This window comes from Eschrichtius robustus, chromosome 20 (assembly GCF_028021215.1).
Source record: "Eschrichtius robustus isolate mEscRob2 chromosome 20, mEscRob2.pri, whole genome shotgun sequence".
Lineage (NCBI taxonomy): Eukaryota > Metazoa > Chordata > Mammalia > Artiodactyla > Eschrichtiidae > Eschrichtius > Eschrichtius robustus.
Genome location: NC_090843.1, coordinates 49,557,223 through 49,582,417, shown reverse-complemented (window position 1 = coordinate 49,582,417; position 25,195 = coordinate 49,557,223). Strand labels below are relative to the sequence as shown.

Sequence of the window (25,195 nt, the reverse complement as noted above, 5' to 3'; positions counted from 1 at the left end):
GTAAGAAGTATATCCTAATTTAAGTCACACTTGTGATTTATTAAATTTTTAAATCTTCCTTCTTTTTCCTTTTAGCTTTACTTACAGTGTCTGAGGAGGTTCGAAGTCGCTGTAGCCTAAAACATAGAAAGTCTCTTCTTCTCACTGATATTTCAATGGAAAATATTCCTATGGATACATATCCCATTCATCATGGTGACCCTAGCTATAGGTAAATGGACTTCTTCTCCCACAATTTCATAATTACAATCAGGTTTCAATATTCCATGCCAGTGGAGGCAAGCAGCAGAGTAATCCAGAAGGTAATATAGAAGGGACTCTAAAGATAACCTAGGAAGAGTGTGTAAATCAAAACTCATTTTATAAATGTACAGTATTTTATGTGTGTTAGTTGAAGGAAAGTTCTTCTAATCTAATTGTGCTAATTAGTTAACATTAGTTTGCCTCTTTTTAAGCACAAATCAGTTGAATAATGAAAAGAGATGATCTTGAAAGTATCGGATTGCAGGAAAAGGCCTAGGAAAACCTGATGTGAAATATAAGCAACATTACATGCTTAATGATAGAAAACTAAGCTATACAGATTTGTAAAAAGATACACATGCCAACATATTTATTGTATTTACTCATATCACACTAAAGTTACTAAAAAGTTTTCTATAGTACAGATTTAGATGTTAAGATAATCAAATTATATCCTGTTGTATGTTGCTTTGAGTGGTATATTTTTCACTAAAACATAGAGAAATTACATGAAAATAGCATCATTTGGAGTTTTTTTATATTTTCAATTAAACAAAGATACCTTTAAGTTTTAGGTACAGTGTTGAACATGGGAAAATAATCTTGTGTTTGTAGTGCTTATTATATCATTAAATTTATCAACATCGCACTTTTTGATAAAAAGCCCTCAGCAATTTCCAGCTGAGATGTTAACAGTGTATGCAAAAGCTTTCCAGGCATACTTGGCTTTCAGTAGTCTTACTCTTCAGTCATTCCTATGATTATATTTCTTTGAGATATGCCCTTTTTGTTATGAAAAGGAGAAAGTGAGTTTGACTGTGTTCCCCCTTGGTTTTTAAACCAGGGATACAATTGCTTATTTAGACTTGATTCTCCCTGATTAAAAAATCAATGCAGTACAGTTCAGTTGAGCATTTGTTGAGTACCTATTGTGTATAAGATGTCATGGCAAGAAAGTGGATACTTCCTGGGGATAGATTAAGAGTTTGTACCCTAAAGAGCTTTAAAGTACAGTTTTAAAATTACTTGATCTCTGCCATTGGGAAATACAATAGCCAATTAGAAGGGCCAGCAGTGGTTGTATTTGTCATCATGTTTATTGATTCTTCTCAACTGTTTTAATCTCTCAGGACACTAAAGGAGAATCAGCCATGGTCCTCTCCCAAAGGTTCTGAAGGGTACCTTGCAGCCAGCTATCCACCTGCGGGCCAGACCAGTCCCCGAGCCAGGAAATCCATGAGCTTGGACATGGGGCAGCCTTCTCAGGCCAACACGAAGAAGTTGCTTGGTTAGTTTATCTAAATTATGTAGAAAGTTTTAGAATTCTTTTCAAAAATGGTCAGATACTTTCACTCCTGGAAAATTATTTGAAGCTGTTCAAGATTATCAAAATTTCCTGTTTTTGATGTAGCAAAGTCTTTGATGCCAATTATGAGAGAGTTTGATAGATCAGTTAAGCCATATCAGTTAAGATAGAGGAATGAGAATGAGATCTTGAAACAGTTTTGGGGGGATTCTTAGACTAAATATTGTGGCTCTACTTGTTTTATTCTGCCTTGGCCAGGCAGAAGGGAAATGGGAGTAGGAGAGACATTAGATACTCACAGAAAAGGAAGAGTCTTGCAGCATTCAGATGCAGGGCCTTTAACAATATATTTCCCAAAATTACCCTCTGAGGGCAGAATACATGAATATGCTATGAAGCTATAATAATACTATTTGCCATCTTTTCTTTAAAAAGACAAAAAGGTAAGAGTTTTTGATTACTGTAAGAAGATAGGGTTCTTGGAAGTTAAAATTGCTTGGTTATATCAACATTTGACCATGAGAAATATACCTGAAATGCTGTGAGACCCTTTTTCCCTTTTCAAAAACTGAAGTAAATAACGAGAGAGCCCACTGATCCCACCTCACCACAGATTGAACGCAAAGGTGCTCTTACACAACTTTGGCTAAAGAAGTATAAAATAAATAACCTGCCAATAAACCATGAGAGAAATTGAAACCATGAATGTTAATCACTATTACTAGTCACATAGGACTGTTATCTTTTTTTTATTTATTTTATTTATTTATTTTTGGCTGCATTGGGTCTTTGTTGCTATGCGCAGGCTTTCTCTAGTTGTGGTGAGCGGGGGCTACTCTTCGTTGCGGTGCACAGGCTTGTCATTGCGGTGGCTTCTCTTGTCGCGGAGCACGGGCTCTAGGCGTGCGGGCTTCAGTAATTGCAGCACATGGGCTCAGTAGTTGTGGCACACGGGCTTAGTTGCTCCGCAGCATGTGGGATCTTCCCGGACCAGGGCTCGAACCCGTGTCCCCTGCATTGGCAGGCGGATTCTTAACCACTGCGCCACCAGGGAAGTCCCAAGGACTGTTATCTTTTGTTTGAGTTCCTTTCTCTTTATACTTTTCCGTAAATAATGTTCTAGGAGTTTCCTGGTTACTTTGTGTTTTGTGATTCTGAGTTTTCATGCCAAGGAAGTTGTAAATGAAAAACTAACTTCAGAGAAAATGCAATATTGAATTCATTCAACCCGTGTGATAGACGAAAAAGTTACAGCCTTTGCCCTGGAGGAGCTCATAGTTTGGTGGCTAAGACTTATAATCAGACAATTGCAACAGCATCCCCAGGTGCCATTAAAGTAAGGAAATTAGGAAAAGCTACAGAGAGGAGGTAACATTTGAACCGGATCTTGAAAATTTAATACATGCTTGCCTGGTAGGCACAGGGTAAGGAAGGCATGTATTCAAGAGAGGGGGGAAATAGCATAAATAAAGCAAAGTCAGGAAAAGCACTGGGGTACGAAATGAGGCTAGAGAAGAATTGCAACTAGTTTGTGGGAGACTTTGTGCCATGTTAAGAGATTTAGCCTTATCATGTATCCAGCAGGGATCTTTAAGTAGGGGAGAGACGTTACAAAATTTTTTTCTTAGGAAAGGTTTTTGGCTACAATATGGAGAAATAGGAAGAGTTTTTTCGCAAGGGAATCATTTAAGAGATCGTTACAGCGGTCCAAGCAAAAAATGGTGTAGGCCTACACTAAGGCAGGAGCAGTGGGACAATGGAGAAAAGGAATCAGGTGTGGGACTTAGTGCCTGACTCTTTGGGCCAGGTGGGGAGGGAGAAGGCAGTGAAGGATGTCAGAAATTTCTGGCTTCAAAAACTGGCTGGGGGGGCTTCCCTGGTGGCGCAGTGGTTGAGAGTCTGCCCGCCAATGCAGGGGACACGGGTTCGAGCCCTGGTCTGGGAAGATCCCACATGCCGCGGAGCAACTAGGCCCGTGAGCCACAACTACTGAGCCTGCGCGTCTGGAGCCTGTGCCCCGCAACAAGAGAGGCCGTGATAGTGAAAGGCCCGCGCACCGCGATGAAGAGTGGCCCCCGCTTGCCGCAACTAGAGAAAGCCCTCGCACGAAATGAAGACCCAACACAGCCAAAAATAAATAAATAAATAAAAAATCCTTCCCTCTACTTTAAAAAAAAAAAACTGGCTGGATAGTGATTCCATTCACAGAGATCAAGACTAATATATTTATAGTACAAGATAAATTTAGGTTGGTTGATATTATATTTGAGATCCCTTCAGGATTCTTGGCGTGTATATGTAAGAGATAAATGAGAACATACATCTGGAGTTAAGGAAGAGAGAAGTGGACAAGTGGCACATTTAGAATTGATTAGTTCATTAGACAGCTGAAGCTATGGCAGTGGAAGGAGATCTCCCAGGAAGAATGCAGAGTGTAAAGTAAAAAAGGAAGAATGAGAAAAGTAAGAAAACTAAACATAGAGAGTGGTGTCCTGATCTCATGCAGTATGAAAGCACGAATTGGTTTTTTTTTTTTTTTTTTTCTTTTGGCTGTGTTGGATCTTCGTTTCTGTGCGAGGGCTTTCTCTAGTTGCAGCAAGCGGGGGCCACTCTTCATCACGGTGCGCGGGCCTCTCACTGTCGCGGCCCCTCCTGTTGCGGAGCACAAGCTCCAGACGCGCAGGCTCAGTAGTTGTGGCTCATGGGCCCAGTTGCTCCGTGGCATGTGGGATCGTCCAGACCAGGGCTCAAACCCGTGTCCCCTGCATTGGCAGGCAGACTCCCAACCACTGCACCACCAGGGAAGCCCGCACGAATTGGTTTTTAGGAAATTTGATATTTAAAGTCTGGTCACTAACTGGATGCCTAGCCTTGCAACTTCAGGCTAATCTCTTAACTGCTCATGGCTTCCTCAGTTTACAGGTACAGGAAATGAAGAGGTTGGACTAGATTCTTTTGGGCTGTTAAATTATTTGACCTTGATTTTTATGACTATTGTGAATAATTATTAGTATTAAAACTTGAGGTTAATAGAACATTAAATTTCTCAAGTGTTCAATTGTCATATGTAATTATAGTGGCTTCAGTTCTGGCTTTTAAAAAATAATACTGTCAAAAGTATTCCAGATTTGCTGTTAGAGCTGTACCAAGAAGAATAAGAGAAGTTCTTAGAATATAAAGAACAGAAATATATAAGTTCCAAATAATCCAGTTTCAATACTTTTACTTTAAGAGACAGGTATTTAACATTGGTATAATACATGATTAGAGAAACTCAAAGCCAAGTGGGAAACGGTACTGCTTGCTATTTTTGAAGCATCTCCCAGTGTATCTATTATTTAGTACTTTTAGACATGCACATCCTTTTTTCAAAGCCTGAAGAACTAAAACTTTGATTTTGTCTACTTTTAGAAATTCTTCATAGGTTAGTGACTCATTCTTGGCACCAGCAGAATGCCTTAAATTGAAAAAAGGCTGTTCAGACATAGTTGATCTTTGCTACTAAACAGCACATATCTCTGTATTTATTATCAAATATTGTACTTGTTGGTGGAGTTTGGTTTACCTCCAGTGTAGTGCATGTAATCTCAATTTAATTTGGACCAATAAGGCACATCCTGTCCTGAAACAGAACAGCTGTGTGGCCAAAATTCCTTGAGAAGACGGAAAAAAACAGGAGAGGAGAGGAACCCTGCCCCAGGGATGTGTTTGAGCTTTCTTTGGGTCCTTAAGTGAAAACTTAAACACTTTATGCCCAAACATTTTCTTTTTAGTATATTCCTATTCACAGACACTGTGGTTAATGAACTTCCATATTCTGTAACTTTTGTTTATAGGAACAAGGAAAAGTTTTGATCACTTGATATCAGACACAAAGGCTCCTAAAAGGCAAGAAATGGAATCAGGGATCACAACACCCCCCAAAATGAGGAGAGTAGCAGAAACTGATTATGAAATGGGTGAGAAACAAAGTTAATAATTAATCTAGATCATTGAAAGTAAGGAGGCAGAGTACATTAAAGCCATATTTGCTTTCCAGCCATTTCTTAGTATCATTAGGATAAAATATAGAAACATTTGCTCTTTTTCAAAAGACGAAGACAAGCTATACAGTCCTTAAAATGACAGATATCCTGAAACCTGTGTAGAAAGTAATCATACATATGATATACAACATTGTATACAGCTAGCCAGAACTTTTGTATAGGTGAATAGTAATTTTGTATGATATTTATGTTGATATTTTAAGTGTCTGTTAAAAAGCTATCGAATTTTAGAAGTGACATTAAAATATGTTAGGTGAAGTAGTATCTAGTGTGTTATATTTGATTAATATAGCTGATTGTGTTAATCCATATCTTACCACAGAAACTCAAAGGATTTCCTCATCACAACAGCACCCACATTTACGTAAAGTTTCAGTGTCTGAATCAAATGTTCTCTTAGATGAAGAAGTACTTACTGATCCGAAGATCCAAGCACTTCTTCTTACTGTTCTGGTAATATTTTTTGCTTTTTGTGGGGGGTTTTTTCCAGTCTACTCTTAGAAGGCCCTTAAATATTGAAAACATGAAAGGAAGGCCAAATTCTGCTTCTCACCGAAACAGGTAACAATTCAGCCACAAAATAAAATGTTTTTTGTTTACTTTTTTTTTTAGGCTACGCTGGTGAAATACACCACGGATGAGTTTGATCAACGAATTCTTTATGAATACTTAGCAGAAGCTAGTGTTGTTTTCCCCAAAGTTTTTCCTGTTGTGTAAGTATCTCCACTTATGTTTAACTTTTGTATCTGTCTTGAAGTCAAATGTTTTATAAAAGTTTAGGAAAAGTATCACCCAGTAGTGTTCACTGGTTGTGGAGAGGGGAACGTGAAGTAGTGTGGTAGTAAAAAAAAAAAGTAGTGTGGTAGTGACTTTTAGCTTAGAGACAGTGGGTTTAATGGGACCTAGGACTAGTTTTGGCCTGTCGATCGGAAAAAACTTTTTTTTTTTTTTTATTCAAACAGAAAGTCACAAAAATTATACTCATCCTCATCAGTTCACTCAGTCCCATGTAATTAATTTTCTTTTCGTCTTGATCTTTTGTTAGCACTTTTATGAATTTATCAGTTTTCCATTAGAGTTCTGAAAATGTTTATTCATTCAGTTCAGCAGCATAGTCAGTTACCAGAAACTTGTACTTGTCAGAGTGGGAAAAACATTTTTTTATCTTGTGATTTTCTTACATTGTTCATTGTGATGAGCATTGTTTATTTCCTCACTTAGGAGAAAGCTGTTAGATTGCTATATTTAAATCAGCATACCTGTTCTGTTTTCTTTTTCAGTAGAGCTTTTGTTTTTAATCCACAGCTGCGTCAAAACAAAATTGACTTCTTATTTGGGAGATGAATTTTATTCTCTCTTAAGGGCTAAAATCATATTAGCCTCAAAGTGTTCAAATCTAGATAACCCAAAGAAACTTGGGAAACTCTATTCCTAATCTAGGCCTTCTATGTAGTATCATTATTTCTTTGTTTTTGTTTAATCTTATTTATAAATTTCAGAATTTTATATACTTGGCTCTTGGTTATTTTTATTAATGGGGTATAGCTGGGTTAGAAATAGTTAATTTCCTCAGAAGTTTGAATTTGATCATATATTCCACCCCCTCCAAGCTAATTTTGCTTTCCTCATTCGATCTGATTCAGCATTTATTAAACACTGATTAATATTAAATTTAGTTTTAACTCCTGGGTACATATCAATAATCAGCAGAAAGAGATGGTCCTAAAGCATGCTGAGTGGCAGACAGAAGCCAACCTTGTCTTGAGCAAATAATCACCACATAATAGTTAAGCATGGTTATATGACAGTGCTAGTTAGGTGCTTTTACCATATTTTCCTAATGACTTAAACACAAAAGACAAAACAAAAAAGCAAATACACACGTTCATTAGAGAAAAATTGGAAAAGCACTCATCACCCTTCATTTTTATCATACTGTTCTAGGCAAAAATATTTTCCAGTATATATTTTCATTTAATTTTCCTTTAAAATGTTCCTCTGTTGACTTTTATTTTTTTAGGCACAATTTGTTGGACTCTAAGATCAACACCCTGTTGTCATTGTGCCAAGATCCAAATTTGTTAAATCCAATCCATGGGATTGTGCAAAGTGTGGTGTACCATGAAGAATCCCCACCACAGTACCAAACATCTTACCTGCAAAGTAAATAAACGTATCGGGAGGAGGATGGTTGATGAACTTGAAACATGTGTGCTGTTAAAGAATGCACTGGCTGAAGAATTCCTTATGAGGAATAGGCTTGTTCACACCTCTCTAATATGCCATTTTCTGACTTTTAATTATGTGTTCAGTACAATAAGTGGTTGACAACTTTTTAACTAAAATATGGTTTTATACTGGGGATATTTTCAGTGAGTTTTAGTCTACTTTGACACTCATTCTAAAAAAAAAAAGTTTTCACTGTGTGTGGGGGTTTTATATATCATCAACTATATAATTTCTGTTAAGACTGAAAGAGTGTCATGCTTGCTATAAGAGTAACATTTGATTTGTTGCAGGTTTTGGTTTTAATGGCCTATGGCGGTTTGCAGGACCCTTTTCAAAGGTAAGAAAATATCTTTTTCTCTATTGACAAAATGAAAGTTTTATTTATATTACTGTTCCTGCTTTAAGACAATATGTTGAAAACCAGAATGATTCACAAAAAACACATATATTATTTTTATTAAAAGTTTTCTACCACAAGATTCTTTCCAAGAGGCAACACCTTTAATATGTTTATATACTAGCTTTTACAAAAAAAAAAAAAAATTCAACTAAATTTATGCTTGACTTTTCAGAAACGTATGATAAACCTCTGTAAACTTTCTGCCCTCGGTCCCTCATGTAATTGATGATCTTAATGCACACATTTAGGTATCTTGTGATTAGGAAGGAGCATTACATATGTTTAAAATCTACCTCATGACCTAAAATTAATATAATGTTATATGTCAATTAAACCTCAATTTTAAAAATTACATAATGAAAAAGAAATTTACCTCAAGAAAACATTTTTCCTTCCAACCTGTTGCATTAGGTTCACTCTTCCCTGAATATATCCTCATTTGCTCCATTCAGTTTGTTCTTTGATTGGTGTTAGTTGATATAGTGCTACATAAATGTGTATTTAATTATTCTCTCTGTATATGGTCTCTCTCCAAATTGATTGAGGTTCCTTGAAGGCAGGACTTCTTTTTCTTCCCCTAGTGCAGTGTTCTAGAGACAGGGGTGCTAAATCAATATGAATTGCATAAATCTTGTTCTAATTTTAACAGTTGAGTACTTAGTTTTGTTTTGTTTAGTTATTACTGCATATCTCTTGATATGCAAAGGCTGTCATTTAAAAAATGGGCCTGAAGTCACAGAAATAAGTATATCATGCGGGAACTTTTGTAGTTTGATTGCCAGTAACTCTCCGAGCCCTTCACAGTATTTAGTTAGTTGAATCTCTACATGGCAGCTGGAATGATGCTCTCTGCTCATTTTCTCAGTTTTGGAAAATAGACTAGACATCGTTCCTGATGATTGGATTGTCTCAGAATTAATTCAGTCTTTGTGCATGGCCTTCAGTAATCACAGGTTCATCTGGAAGCTGTAAGTGTTAGCTGAATAAAATTCCCAGTTGTAAGTCCCATGGTAGTCTACAAATATTATTCCACCCCCTTTTTTTTTAATGATCTGTAGTACAAAGGAAGAAAAATAGTAAATTAAGCCCAAAACAAAAATTGAATTTATCTTTTTTGGCTTCAAGGGGGATTTACAAAAAAAGAAAAAAGAACAGAGCTAAAATAATGTCCTATTTTCCATTACAGCAAACACAAATCCCAGACTATGCTGAGCTTATTGTTAAGTTTCTTGATGCCTTGATTGACACGTATTTGCCTGGAATTGATGAAGAAACCAGTGAGGAGTCCCTCCTGACACCCACATCTCCTTATCCTCCTGCAGTGCAGAGCCAGCTTAGTATTACTGCTAACCTTAACCTTTCTAATTCCATGACCTCACTTGCAACTTCCCAGCATTCCCCAGGTCAGTAAATGTAATCTTTATATAAATTTCAGCAATAATATTACTATACCAACATTAGGAATTCCCTTGTTATCAGTTTATAGCAGATTTTGCTCCTTTTTATCATGAAATTCATCTCACATTTCTTCTTTACCTTGTAGCTGATTTGAATTTTGGTTTCTGTAAAGCTGTCTACTTTCAAACAGTTATACAAAGATAGTGAAATGTTTAGAGTGTTCACATAGTGTTCCAAGGTTGATAAGTTTTTAGAGTTTAGGCAGGAAGAGTAACCTAAGGTATATGACCCTGTAAGTGAACAGAATTATAATTCCCTTACTAGATATACTAACCTTGCCCTAGTGTTTCTGTGTCTCTGATACAGCATACTGTATCCCAAAAATAAACAAAATATAGTAGTGCCCCTTTTCCCTGCTGCCAGCAACAACCTGAAAATCTAGGAGTAAATAAACAACCAGACAAAAATGCCACCTCAAAAAAATAACATCTTAAAGCCCATAAGCATATTCCTGACTCTGGAGTCACTCTTAGGTCCAAGTGGGGAAAGTATGCCCATTCAACATGCAACTGAGAGGCAGATAAACTGAGAAATAACAGCTAATAGCTCGGGTGGGGCTGAGATAAACAAGATGGCAGAAATGGCAAGCGTACAGAACTCTGGGCTTTTTCAGTGACAAAGCGGATGATTTCTTATGACTCTGGTCAAACCCTGGAGGTGTTATTCAGTTCATTACAGAACTGACGCCATTGTGTATTTATGATGACAGTGGGTAATGAAGGAAAGCTTCCGTTGTGGTCGTGTATTCTATTCAGAAAGATATCTTTCTAAAATGGTTAAAATTAAAAAGGTTTTGTGTTTAAAGTTTCATTATCTGAAAAGTTTACTTATGAAACACCTCATGCTATAAGGAAAAGTTATCAATATTAGATGTAGTCAAGTGTTAGCATGGATTTTCTTTTAAAAAGCCAAATGATGCATTATAACTATTTTGTGATGTTTAAGATCCATAAATAGAATTCCCAGTTTATAATCTCAGTTTTGCATGAATGTTTAAACATACATAGTTTTGAAGGTTCTGAAGAACTTGGCAAATCTAATACCCAATTCATATTATAAACCATTATATTAAATAACTATATTCATCTATTAAGCTTTGGTCAACAACAAAGCCTTGGTCAGCAGAGGAAACAAATTGTTTAATCCAGCATTTATTTATCAATCACCTTACTGCACCTAGTCAGGTTTTCTCCCCCACAAAGAAATAAGAGAAATCTGGCCAACTTTTTTTCCCCATATAACTGTGTTTATTTGGCCTCTGTCACCTATTCCCTAGAACAGCGTTTCTCCAAGTGTGGTCCCAGACCAGCAGCCTCAGCATCATTTAGGAGCTTATTAGAAATGCAAACGCTAGAATCCCACCCCAGACCTCCTGCACAAGAGACTCCAGGAGTGGGGCCCAGGCGGCAATCTGTGTTTAATAAACACCCAGGTGATTCTTAAGCACTAGAGTGTGCCTATGATCTTGCCCCATTATCAGCATTTCAACTGTTAAAGCCAGGGCAAAACTTTAAGTTTACTTTCTTCTAGATACTGCAGCCACTGAATTCTTTCCCTCATCACCACTACCCCCCGCCTCCCGCCATAAAATCTTAGCATTTTGGAGCTAGGGGGTACTATAGAGGTAATTTAGTTCTAGGCTCACAATGTTGTGTGTGAAGGGGAGACTGAGTTTAGAAGAGCTAAGTGAATTGCTTTATCACACAGTTCTTATCTAGAACCAAGGCCAGTGCTCTTTCTACCACATTCATTGCCTACTGTATCTGTCATCTTTCTTCCTTCCCTTCCCCTGCCTTTCCCTTTTTCTTTCATTTCTTTCTTTCTGTCTCATTACTTCCATCTGCCTTACCTTAAGTCCACCGCTCCTTTTCTTCTGTAGAGCTCTCTATCGTCTGGGTTAGTCAACCACTGAAGTTAATCACAATTAGAAAATTCGTAGACTGTCTATATTGATCCTCTTGTTTTTAAAGTTTGGTTCATTTTGACCAATCTTTTGCCTCTTGGGCTACTAAAGTGATGTTAAAGCTGTCAAAATGTTTAGTTGTTTTTACATTGACTTTTTTTTTTAACCCAAACTAATTGTCAGGGGTATTTCTGCCCATATTTGCCCACTGATGGAGACAATAAAATAATCAGATTAAGAATAAAGGTACCAGTACAAGTTCTTCTGCTAGTTGATTAACTGTTCATGTCCTGTGTTGATTGGACATTAGCCATATCATTTGCTTAGAAAAGTAGTCCTACTCTGTAACCTCTTACTTAGAATTGTTTAGAGAAATCAAAGAATAGCATATGTGGTTTTGGTTACAGTTTTAAACCTACTGTGTCACCTCCAGTAGTTCTCCAAAGATGGCTGCTTGAATAGATTATAACACCCTGGAAACCTCTGACTATTCTCAAAAGAAACTGAAGCTTTAAAAGTAATACAATTAATTAAGTAGAATAACGGTGTTTTTCTGTCTCTAAATTGTAAATTGTATGTCCTCTGGTTCACCACATTATTTTACTACATGTTATTAGAGAAAGAGTTTATCTTTTCAGTAGTAACTTTACTCTTCGATGAAACCCATTTGTATCTCTAAACTGTGGGCTCATCTCCATGAAAGGATCCTGATTTATTTATCTACCTAATTATTGTGTTTTTGTCATTTGCTCTTAGGGAATACCTCTTACAAGAGTTAATACTTTGTAACTAGGTATGCTGTTTTATATCTTTAGCTCCTTGTAATCTTGCATCCCTATCTCCTCAATTCTTTGTGGATCTGAGTTTGCTGATATCAAAGGGCTAAAAGAAGTGATGAATCTAATCCAGATTCATAACTCACTCCAGCATTTCGGCTTCGCTATTTGGTCGTATAGAAACCAGAATATTTCCCTGTCTCCACTTCCATCAGCCAAGTCCTAAGCAGAAGTATTTAAAGAAGCCCTGTGTCACTCCCTGAAATGGAGCATAAGTGTGGCTTGCCATCAAATTACCCAACATCAACCTGTGCTAGTCTACTGAATTTTAAACAGGTGAAAGCTCTGTTTCTTTATGTCAAAAAGCAAAAGTTGCTGATCTGCACACAGCTCAAGCCTTTGCTTCAAACTTTCCCTGTCAGTGCAAGACTTTGCTTTCTAGATCTTTGGTACTTAGCAGGATCGGCCACTAAGCTGTATCTTCTTTTGGTCTCCAATATTCTCTGCTGTCAAATTAGCTAGATAAGAAATTCATGAACCCCCTCGCCCTCCCCCATGAAACACTAAACCTTACTTAGGTAAAAATTTTGGTGATAATTCATCAGTCACCAGCTTTTGAGGAAGTAGCGGTCATTTACATAAAGCAGTTGTCTCTGAAAATCCAGTCTTCTTGACAGATGATCATAGCCCACTTGTCTGTCCCCTTAGCACAAGAAGGATTGTTTTATAACTCCATATATAAAATTACATAAATGACTGTCTTCTGACCCCACTCCTAGTAGAAGTTGACTTGGTATCAGTGGAGCCAGTGGACTGTACTCAGAGTTCAGTGCATATGAAATTGTGTTAACTGTGGTCCTCTTAGCCAAATGGACATAAAACTTTGTCTCTTCAGATTTTCCCACATGCCACTATGAGAATCTTGAAGAGAATCCATAATATTTACTCTCTGATAGATAAGAATATTTCAAATTTGATACTGCGATCCATTCTTAGGTCCAGTGTAGCTGAGCTGGACATGAATTGAAGAACCAGGATTAGAACTAGAAAATAAAACCTATCTACTAAAAATGTTATATATGGGACTTTGTCGTGCTTAAGGCCAAGCCATAAATGGCTCTCTTACAGGATGAGCAAAGAAGCCTTTTTAAAAGCCATATTGTGAGTGCTTTATAACCATTTCAAGTATGCATTCCAAATAGTCTTCCTGTATCCTCTTTAGATATTAAGGAGCAAGTATACTAGAAATAAAAATCCAGATGGAATTATATGGATTTTAGTACTCATTAAAAAGAAATTAAATAGGTTCATTTCCAATGTATTAAAGTTTAATTTATACTCTACCGAGACCTCCTAATATTTTTCACACTGTAATTTAATTCAGTAAACATTCGAACACCTATTTTGTAGGTATACACTAGGTACTCTGGAACATTTAAAGATGAGAGAGACACTGGTCCCCAGAGACTTGACAGTTTTTTGCCTATGGATCTCACTATTCGGTTTCAGCTAAAGTTGTTATTTCCTTCTGAGTCATGTTGTTTAACAAATTCTTTGTGTACACAAGTTCTTTGATTTTTAGGTACGAGATTAATACTACAATGCTCTGTAGAAAATAACCGGAAATCCAGATTTTATCGTGAATTATCCCAGATATTCATTGTTTACTACATGCAAGGGACTCTGTTAGACCCAAGGGAGTGGCAGGGGCTACTAGGACATGAGACCTGCCCTCAAATAGATTTCAGAATAGTAAGAGTGGCAAAGTATACACGGGTAACTATTTTGCCCTCTTTCGTGATCTCTTTTGTACTTATGTTGTACCTTGTACTGTAAAGCATTCTATCATTCAAAGGGACATCTGTTTGGAAAAATCAGGTAATAATTACGGCAAAAGTTTTATAATATATTTTTGACCTCAAAAATATGTGAGGTCACATGTTTTATAATTTTTTAACAAAAATAAGCCTGTGATCTATTTTAAATGTTTTTTCACTTGAAAAAAAAAACTTTAATTTTTTTCTTTGATCACCTTATTTTACTGTTAGTGTTAGAGCATGGATTTTTTTAGAGCAAAGACCTATTTAGTTGAACTTTATTTTAAATTCACTTCTTTCACTTTATTTTGGGGCTATGTCCAGGCCTGTCAGTTATTCAGTCACTTTGCTTCTGTAATGCAGACCTCCCTCCCAGGAAGCCGGGTGGATCAGCTAGGAGTTGTAAGGATCCCTACCCAGTAGTGCTGACAGCTGTGTGCAGAAAAGGTTAGTTTATCAAAACCATTTCTCCGAAGGGTAGACTTAGTCACACTTCTGCTGTGCTTACCAGGTTTAAAATGTCTCCCTCTTAGAAGAAACTTAGAGGCCTCTATTTTGAGACTACTTAAAATCTCCAAAACAGTTTTAATGTTTTAGGGAACTGCTTACCGTATCCCAGACCTTTATTTGGTATATTCTTGATTTGGTTTTTCTTCTTTTTTCTTTGTTATTACCCTATATTTAAGGGAGAAAAATAATTTTAAACTGAGCAATTGCTCGGTGTAACTTCTGCTAATTTTCCATTTCATTTTTTAGTGTAATTCTTGATTTACACTAAAATTCTTACTTCTAATAAAGGTGGTAAAAACACATCTATCTGTAAAATTGTAAGTTCTTCCATTTATTTAGAGATTGTAATGTTTGGGAAATTAATGGTCAGAGTTCAGCAATTAAAACAAGAATCCTCCTGAAAACCAAGGAAAATAATAATTATTCAGTATCTAATCATATTTCACCCTTTAAAAATCTTACAGATATCACTCACTTTTGTTTTTTCTTCCATTCTGTGTCTGTGAAGCTTCTCTGCCTTGCTCTAAATCAGCAGTTTTCATGCAGCTGTTGCCTCATCAAGGTACTCTTTACTTTTGTCATCTTTGCGCGAAATACTGCTTACCCTGCGCTCATCCTGGGCACATGGCATGAGACTTCATTCACCAATCCCTGTAAGCAGAGTCTGGTTCAGGCACCTAAAGAATTTGCAAGGCCGTTACTGTAAGGTCTGGATGCTTACGGTGCCACAGGGCTGAGACCTGTCTCGATGAAAGAGCTGTTCATGCTCCCCCTGAGCACTGAAGATGCCGTCCCAGCCCTGGACTAACACAGGCAGCTGAACAAGAAACTCCAGGGCGAGTTAATAGAGAAAGGAGGGTATGTGGTTTGGGGAAGGGTTTTTAGCTTAGGAAGTATTTATTTTCCCCAAATATAGATACAAAGCCAACCCCAGCATTTCCGTAGAAATTAAAGCTGGCTGTCCACTCTGTCACCCGTGTTAAAAAGAAAGGAATGTGGTCCTTAGTTAGCTTAAAGGACTAAGAAGAAAAAAATGTGATACACTTATGTCTAATTTATAAAAGATGCCTTTTCTTTCTTTTACCTTTCGGTAGTTAGTATACAGAAAGATTAGACCTGTATAGAAAAAAAGGTGGTAGCAATTGATGAAAGACCATTACAAATATTTTTTAAATTCTTATAGTCACTCTTTTGTATATCTAGCTCAAAATATGAATTTTCTAAATATATATTTAACACGTTTCCATCAATGTATTACTATAGCATAAGAACAAGCTATAGTTATCTTTTCTTCTAAGAAGACTTATATTTCTTGCTTATTTACATTAGCGTCAGTAATTTTACAAATTCTGGTATAAAATTCAAGTCCTATGCGTTTGTTCTAAAATTCCTTTCAGCACTTCACTTGGTCTTTTTTTTTTTTTTTTCAGGTATTAGGAACATCTTAATTTATGCAGTAATTATCTGTGTGCAAAAAGTCTTCACCTAGCCTATCTGATTCTTCTAACAATCCTTTGAAATAGGCACGTCTACTGTTATTTTTTAATTGCCAGGTTAAGAACTGAAACCAAATAAGAGTTCTGATCCAAACAGACTGGAACCTGGGTCTTCTGATGTGCCTCACTGTATGTGTAACAAATGAGCCTTCTGACAGCTTTGCCTTCTCATAGATGCAATAAGAGTTTTCTGACAGGTTTGCCATATGATACATGTGATAAACTAAGCAATGCAGATTCAAGGAACTTACTATCGCCTTGTGCAGGTGGTGGGAGGTTTGGATTATTATGTCTTTTATTTTTGTTGAAAAACTTCTCACAAATCACCTAACCCATTTTTCCTCAGCTTCTCAAGAGCTAAAAGGGATTCGATCCTTTTATTATTTCATGAAAATATTAGGTTCCAGTTTGAGAAATCATTTTGGTGTTTAAAAAAATAGGTGACTTTTTAAAAATTATTTGTCAGCCTGGAACTATATCCCTAGTTGTCAAAATAAACCCTGATACCTGCCTTCAAGGAACTCATGTTTGAGCAGAGGAGATAGACATATAATAGATATATAAGTTATTTATATATGTTATTTAACTATAGTGTAATCTAATAATTTTTTTCCCACTTAGTTCACTGAATTTTGGCCAATAACACCTTTTATTTAGGATTTTATCTTTATCTGGAACCACCACAATTCACTGAAGCACAGTGCTTATTCATACACTGCTGTAGAGAATCTTCAGCTTCTTCTGCCCTGCATGTTGTTTGTAACTGGCTGCATGCTTAACCACAGCATATCTAAGGGAATTTAAACTATCAAGTCAGGACCACAGAGGTTTTTACCTTTATTTCACTTGGGTGGTGGCCTTTGGATTTCTGTCACCTCATGGATTTCTGCTTTTGTGCCCACTGAGAGTCAAAAGGGAAAGCCAGTGCGTAGGGGCATAAGAGAGACCAGGGTGCAAAGCCTCCAAGCAGCCTTGATGAGCAGGAGTGCAGCACCAAGGTCTGCTCACCAACTTAAAATATAGTATGTACCAAAGCAGGAAGGATCTGTCTCCAATTGGGCAGTCAGGCTGATAATCTGAGAGTTTTTCCTATAGAATGTTGAGACCAAATCTTTCACTACATTCTAGAAAGGTTTCTAGATTTATTTTCAAAGGGTTAAAAAGAAGAATGCTGCCAAAATTCTCAAAAGTGAGAATTATGCTTAGAAACCAGGATACTGGTATCATTCTGTTTCATACTAACCTGGCTTTTTTCAAGGTGCTATTTTTTGGTATATATATAATGCTTTTTTAAATTGATTTTTAAAAAAACCTCCAAGATTTTTATGTCAGCTTCTCCTTAGATCCTTAAATAAAACACCTTTGCTGTGAAGTTGAACTTAGGAATCACAATCATGCCACATTTACCTGTGTGTGACTTGTAGGGTTGGGTCACTAAGTAGGAAGAAAACATATACACAAAAACAGGTAATGAATTGAGATGAAAATTGAGTAAAAGTGGGACATCAGCCTCTCACATAGCATTGAAGCTTTGGGTTATCAGTGACAGTCCTAGGTCAGTGATACTTTAAGATTTTTAATTAAAAGGAACATATGCTCATTAGGGAAAAAATTTTAAAATTCAGCAAAATAGAAGAAAAAATCACCTGTAATCCCACCACTCTTAAGATAATCACTGTTTATTAACATTTTGGTGCATCTCCTTCCAATTTCTTTTCTTTATGTAGTTGAGGTCACAGTATGTGTAAAACTTTATTGCTTGCTCTTACCCTTAACATTTACTGGGGTGGCCAAAAAGTTCATTCGGGTTTCCCCGTAAGACGTTATGGAAAAACCCGAACGAACCTTTTGGCCAGCCCAATAAAATTTTATTTAGAGGTCTGAAAGTCACTTGCTTAACAAAGCAGGAAATGGAATATTCTTAGTATGTCTTTGAAGAAAAACCTTCACCCTAGTGACTTACTCTGATTATAATTTATATAATTTTAATTCTTAAGAATTAAACTGAACAGGCCCTTGTCCTCAGATAGAAGCTTTGCTACCTTGCAGCGTGGTGACTGCTTCCCCCCCCCCCCACACCCCCAGAATGAGCCATAGTCCAGCAGTGGCAAGGCTGCACCAAAGGTGGTCACACAAGAAAGAGCCCCAGAGTGGAAGATTGCTGGCAGAGGGCCACTGGCCCTCCAGTGGTCATCAACACTGTGTCCCTCCTGATGACCATCCCCTGGTTGTTTCAAACCCTTATCTTTAAAGTACTAGTTTTGCCCGAATCTTATTTCCTATTAAGGAAATAAACCTAGATAAGGAACTGTTGGACTTGAACTTGTAGGCCACATGCGAATTTGAGGAAATGGAAAGTCAAATACTCAGACAAGTTCATGATCACTTCAGATGGGAGAAGCTAAAAAAAACTTTGCCTTTTCCAATAAAAATATGGCGCCACCCCACTGGAGATCAGGGGTTGCATGCTTTTTGGCTCTGAATTGCAGCCATCACATTTAAAAATGGAAACATCAGTTCAACCAATGTTTGTTGAAAAAGTCGTCAACTAGATCTTGTAGGAAAATAAAAATGAATGATGAACGATCTTTGCCCTTCTAGGTGCTTTTATTCTAGTAGAGAAAGTATGACATATACACAAGTTGTGATAATATAGGCAAAATATAAATGCCATATAAAAACAGGCAGAAAAAAGGGGAGGGAGAAAATAGTTCTGGCAAGAGACAGGAGAACGCATCATGAAAGAAACAGATGAGAAGAAATACGGGTTGCATTTTATCTTGTAGAGATTGGTAAGGCAATTGAAAGAGCTGCACAAACACACATTACAGAGTTCAAGGCGCATTCAAGGGATGATGAGCAGTCTCCTTTCAATTTTGTTATTTCTTTTTTAAATAGCTCTGGAGAAGATGCAAATAAATATGCAGAAGAGAATAAAAATCATCCAGAATTCTGCGACCCAGAGAAAAGTTCTTTGAACGTCACAGTGTATTTTCTTCCGTTTATCTTTCTACCCGTAGGATTAGATTGGAACAGATTCAAGAGTGGGTTCACTATGCTTGCCTCCTGGAGAGGTGTTGCTGATATTTTTAATGATGCACTCACACTCCCAGCCCAGTGCACTTTTTCATATGCCTGTGTTCCTCTGATAAGCTCAAGACAGCAAACCTCTGTGGAGTCTGCGTAAATCAGACCGTGTGCCTGTAGATGCCTCATACTCTGAGTTGAATTCAAGGCTGAATCCAAACCAAGATGTGTGGCTCCTAGAAGGAGGTCATCACAGATCCAGTTCCTGTTCAGGAACCAACAAACAAATAGATGTGTGGGTCTATGTACATTTTCAGGAACATAAATACTTTTTGACTTGAAGTACTATTTTTTGTCCAAAAATAGAAATGTTTCCATTCTCAAATTTACTGTTTATTTTAAAATTCAGATGGTACAGATAAGAATAAAGTAGGGAATTCCCTGGCGGTCCAGTGGCTAGGACTCCACGCTTCCATTGCAAGGGGCATGGCTTCGAGGAACTAAGGTCCTGCAAGCCGTGTGGCTCAGCCAAAAAAAAAAAGAATAAAGTAAAAATTACCTGAAATCACACCATCCAGAGATAACATGTTTGGCAAATGTTTTCCCAGCCTTTTTGTTTGTTTATTTGTTTATTTTCCCCTGTATGTGGATTTTTTTCCCCCAATCCAAAATTATAGTCATTTTTCTGTATCAGTAAATATCAATCAGTACTTTACTTTTTTTTTTTTTTTTTTTTTTTTTTATTGGCTGCATTGGGTCTTCGTTGCTGCACGCGGGCTCTCTCCAGCTGTGGCAAACAGGGGCTACTCCTCGTTGCGGTGTGCGGGCCTCCCACTGCGGTGGCCTCTCCCGTTGCGGAGCACAGGCTCCAGGCGCACGGGCTTCAGCAGTCGTGGCTCACGGGGTCTAGAGCGCAGGCTCAGCAGCCGTGGCGCATGGGCTTATTTGCTCCGCAGCATGTGGGATCCTCCCGGACCAGGGCTCGAACCCGTGTCCCCTGCATTGGCGGGCGGATTCCCAACCACTGCACCACCAGAGAAGTCCCAGTACTTTACATTTTGATACAAATTGCTAAAATACTTTTTGCTTTCCTACCAATAGTTATGTCAAAGGTGGGTATAATCGGTCTAATTATTTTAGTAAATTTTATTGAAGTATGACAGAAAAGCACACAGATTATAAATTTACAACCTAGTGAACTTTTAAGAAGTAAACATACTTAAAAATCCAGTATCCAGATCAAGAAACAACATCGCCAGCACCCCAAGAAACCATCCTCATGCCCCCTTCCAGTCACTTCTTCCCCAGAGGTAACCACTATTCTGTCACCTGTCTTAATTTGTAATCTTTACTAATCTGATGAGTAAAAAATACCTTGTTTTTTGCTTCTAGTTACTTTTATGAAGTTACTAATTAGATTATTTATAAAAATACATTGTAGGGCCCAGTTTGAGGAGGTTTAATCTCCTCCATGAGAGAAATAAATGGCATCTGTTAAAGGTGCAGAACAAAAAGTGCCTTGCCAGAGTTGAAAAGAAGATCAAAGCAAAAATTCTACAGTATGACCTTTCTGATATATTATTTTCTCAGTAAATATTTGAGTTCCTTTGGGGTAGGCACTATGATTTAAAAAATAAAAAGCATCTACCTTTCTTTGAAATGACAAATTTCTGTACCTTCTGCAACTACAGAATATATTCTGTGTATAAACACCAGTAAGGCTACGTGGCTAGAAGCTGACCTCTGCTGGAAGCTTCTGGTATGATTTGGAGGAAGGCGTTCTAGTCTTTGGTGGCTGCTAGCCTTTCATTCAGCTCAAGCCTGCCTGCCTCTAGCTTTTCCTTGCAACTTCTCTGTTTTGTTTTTTTTTTCTTCCTTATGCTGTTTTTCTGCCACGATAGCAAGTTTTGCTTCACAAAGTGTGAGGTTTTCTGTGTGACAAGATCTTTGTAAACACTCTAGCAGCTGACTATTAAAATGAAGGCAAAAACAATACACCAGGTTGTATCTCGTATACAAATCGTGAGATTCAATCCTGGAGCTTAACACCACAGGAGAGGGGGTAACTGGCTGCTCTGTTTCTCTCCAGGAATCGACAAGGAGAATGTTGAACTCTCCCCTACCACTGGGCACTGTAACAGTGGGCGAACTCGTCATGGATCCGCAAGCCAGGTGCAGAAGCAAAGAAGCGCTGGCAGTTTCAAACGTAATAGCATTAAGAAGATCGTGTGAAGCTTTCTTTCTTTCCTTTTTCAAACAGACTTAACTTATACGGGCTCTTCACTAGTGACCCCCTCACCACCGTGCTGTGATGCTGCACTTCATGTTTTATAATGAGCCCATCCAGTCTGCCATGTTGCCAGATGATCAACTCCTGGAAGCGTTGCCTAAATTTAATGCTGCTTTTTTCTTTAACTTTTTTTTCTTCTACTTTTGGTTTGTCTGGTTTAAGCAAGTGTTCAGAACAACTGCAAAGAAAGTGGGAGGTCAGGACACTTGAACTGAGAACATCCCAGTTGTGAGAGAGGACGATTTCTTGAATACTGCTACTGCTGGCCAGCTATGAAAGCCATTTGCACAGAGCTCTGCCTTCTATGTTTTCCCCTTCTTCAACATACACAGTAAAGTGTTAGTCTTATTTACACACTTTTCAAGATAGAAGTTTATGGGAGAAATAATATTATAACCCCAGTATGTTTAATCTGACTTTTAGCTGTGGACTTTTTTTTACCTTACAAAACTGAAGAACCATAGCGGTCAAGCCTCAGTGACTTCATTCCGTAAAGCCACAGGCGAGGTACTTTGGGGGGTGGGGGAGGAGGGATTTAGTATTTTGTAGTGGGTTCTGAAGAAATACTAACACTTGAGTATTAGCAATAATTACAGGAAAACAAGCGTAACCACATGTATCTTAACATTACTGAATTAAAGAGATGAGTTCTGAGGCCTTATCCAAACTCAGTCATCCAAACAAGTTTATATTTTTCTCCAGTTGATTATCTTTTAACCTTTAAATATGCTAAAAGTCGTTTTTGTTTTTGTAAGCCAAAACTATGCCAAGTATAGTAATTATACATTTTTCCCCTCCTCTTCTTCTTTCCTGAATAATTCCGAGCAGGGTAATCAGTGAACAAAGTGTTGCAAATTGTTCCTAGGAGGTAATTTCCGTAGATGGTTGCATTAGCTCCATACAAAATGGAATGGTACGTGACTATTAGAGTAGACGATGCTTTTATCTTGTTTGATAATTTTCCCAGAAACATAGAATGTGGTGTATATTATCAAAAATTTTTGATGAGATGTATTTTAAATGTCTTGTAATCTTTCCTCTCCCCTCCAAAAAAATCAGGAATCTCTTCAGCAAAAACATTCGGGTTCTATATGATAGAATTGCATTTAATCACTGTGAAAAGACTGGTCAACCTGCATTATTATGACAATAGGGGACCTTAAGAGTTGCTGCTATACTGAATGGTATGGATTATCATGGCATTGGAATTTCCATAGTAATGCAGATCCAATTTCTTTGTGGTACCTGCAGTGTGCAAAATAATTTGACTTCAGTGAATATATTAGTATCTGGATGTTCCAATTTAGGACTAAACCATATTTATTACAAGAAGATATTATCCCCCTATTCCTGGGTTCCCTTTATATGTTAAGGTGTAATGGCTTTGGGAGAGAAGAAGAAACCTAGGGGAGGGGGAGTTTCCTGAAGTGCTATTTCATGAGTGGATTTCAGTAAATTAAATTCCACAGCTAAATCAATGGTACATTTAAATGTTCTGATTTTAATAATATAACACACTTCACATTTATCCACACAGTAACAATGTAATATGTTAATGTAAATAAAATTGCTTTTGATATTCAGAAAATAACAAGAATTTAATTTTTTTAATTTGTTTACAGTCCTGGGAAAAGTAAGAACCGTTAGCCAAAATGAAAAAAACCTTAGTGTTAATAGTTATTTTGACACTGAATTGTTGGGAAATATTGAAGACAGGTGCAATTAACTAAACTTTTGTTTTTAACTATTGTAGACACTTCATTAGAATAGAATGTTTATAATAACAGAGCAACTGAGACGATAAGGAATTAAGACTAGAGCTGAGTTTAGAAACAGATCATTAACAGCCCGGTGCCAAGGATGCCAAGCTGCTGGTAAGGTCCACGTTCCCCCACACCCCAGAGCTTCTGGGGTGGGCATCACAACTTCCTGGCTCCTGGAATAAAAGGCAGATGCGAGCCTTTAATCATTTGGGTTCCATGTTTTTCCCTCTTTGTTGTTGGTTTGGTGCAATGACAGTGGGTAGTGTTATGCTATTTTGCTTCTCCTATCAAAATAGAGGAACTTCCAAAGGTTTACCGTTAAAAATATTGATCTTTCCATAAACAAGTTTTCCAAGGTATGCTGTGTCTTAAATTTATTCGTTATTTCCCTCTAGTGTAATGAATGGATGAATTCACTTGAAGTACCTCATGAAATTAATGATCTGCATTGCACAAATCAAAATTGAGCCTTCTTTGAATTGCAAAAATACTTCTTACCAGTACATCCTGGGAATTTGAAAACTTATTAAGGTTTAAGATTTACCTTGTTTGAAGGACTTCTGACTTTTGAGGAAAATCTAGCTTTCCAAGAAACTGAGATGCACATGAGATAAATCTCTCACCAATATGCTTCCTCTGCGAGATGAAACTGTTTTTTAGGCCTCATACTTACAACCTGCACAAGAAATTCTGAAGTTCATAGTAGTTTGCCCATTTTGCATAATTGGATGTAAGTTCTATAAAGTAATTTGTTTGGGGTTTGTGGATGTTTCCCCTGACTTTTTAAAAAGGAAAACATTAACTCACCCTGTTTTTTGGCATGCATGATCTCCCTGTTTTATCACTGCCCTGTCCCAGGGGTGTGCCCTTGTTTGCCAGCACCGAGACCCAGTTCACTAGCTTTGGGGGAAGTGGCAAGTCCTCTGTCCTGCATCCACTCAGCACCTGTCCGTTACTGGGTGCCGGCTCTGTGCAGGTCCTGGGCCAGGGCTGAGGACGCCACAGAGAACAGCCAGCTGCCACCCCCATGAACGGATGTCCTGGGGGAGACAGAATGTAAGCCGGCAACCCTCCCTGCTCAGTGGGTTTTAGGGGTTTTCAGTTTTGTTTTGGCTTTTCTGTCTTTTTTGGTTTGGTTTTTACATCCCACCCCCAACCCAGGCATAATGAGGCATGTGTTATTCAATGTTACGCAATGGACTTAACACAAAAATTCACTCTTAGTGTCAGCCACACAGCTTTTTTTAATGCAGTATATTCACCTGTAAATAGTTTGTGTAAAATTTGACAGAAAAGTATATTTACTACACTGTAAATACCTGTGATGATATATTGTATTATTTTGCTTTTTTGTAAAGCAGTTAGTTGCTGTACATGGATAACAAACAAAAATTTGATTATTCTCGTGTTAGTACTGTTAACTTCTTCCTGCGACTGCGTTACATCGTTTAAAGAAAATGCTGTGTATTGTAAACTTACATTGTATATGATAACTTCCTCTCTTTTCCATTCAGGCCCAAACTTTGGCAGTTCCCTTGTCTACAACCTCGTTAATATTGTAAGCAGTTGTACGCCAGCAGGAGAAATACTGCCCAACAGACAAAATCTACCATTGTAGGGGAAAACTGTAGAAATCCATTTCAGATCATTGCTGTTCCCGTCCCATTTTCCTCCCTGTGTATGTACTCCTCCCCTTTTTTTTAAGTAAAATGTAAATTCAATCTGCTCTAAGATGTGGGGAGTTATTTAATTTCTTCACATGCATCAGCTCTGTTTTCTCACTTCCCCGCACTCCTCCCTGATCTTTTGAAACATTAAGGCCATTTCCTTTCTTTTAAGGATGTCTTGGGTTCTCCTCAAGCCACCATCACCACCCCCGCTCCATGGGAAGGACCCTTCTATTTAAACGAAAGGTAAAATAATTTTGGTGA

General features: G+C 37.5%; 1 protein-coding gene across 6 annotated transcripts in view; it reads left to right on the top strand.

Annotated features, from left to right (window-relative positions):
• Nucleotides 1-24,985, top strand: part of NF1 (neurofibromin 1) — a 249,354-nt gene extending 224,369 nt beyond the window's left edge. For 2 of the 6 annotated variants that reach the window (XM_068531559.1, XM_068531558.1), the window contains 10 exons: nucleotides 76-211; nucleotides 1,374-1,531; nucleotides 5,386-5,508; nucleotides 5,918-6,048; nucleotides 6,208-6,308; nucleotides 7,616-7,758; nucleotides 8,115-8,161; nucleotides 9,411-9,627; nucleotides 14,542-14,625; nucleotides 21,301-24,985. In XM_068531559.1, the coding sequence (XP_068387660.1) occupies nucleotides 76-211; nucleotides 1,374-1,531; nucleotides 5,386-5,508; nucleotides 5,918-6,048; nucleotides 6,208-6,308; nucleotides 7,616-7,758; nucleotides 8,115-8,161; nucleotides 9,411-9,627; nucleotides 14,542-14,625; nucleotides 21,301-21,443 (1,283 nt within the window). In that variant the 3' untranslated portion in view covers nucleotides 21,444-24,985. The remainder of the gene's footprint in view (nucleotides 1-75; nucleotides 212-1,373; nucleotides 1,532-5,385; nucleotides 5,509-5,917; nucleotides 6,049-6,207; nucleotides 6,309-7,615; nucleotides 7,759-8,114; nucleotides 8,162-9,410; nucleotides 9,628-14,541; nucleotides 14,626-21,300) is intronic. The other 4 variants (XM_068531562.1, XM_068531560.1, XM_068531561.1 and 1 more) reach the window with 3 other exon arrangements.
• Nucleotides 24,986-25,195: the final 210 nt, after the last annotated feature.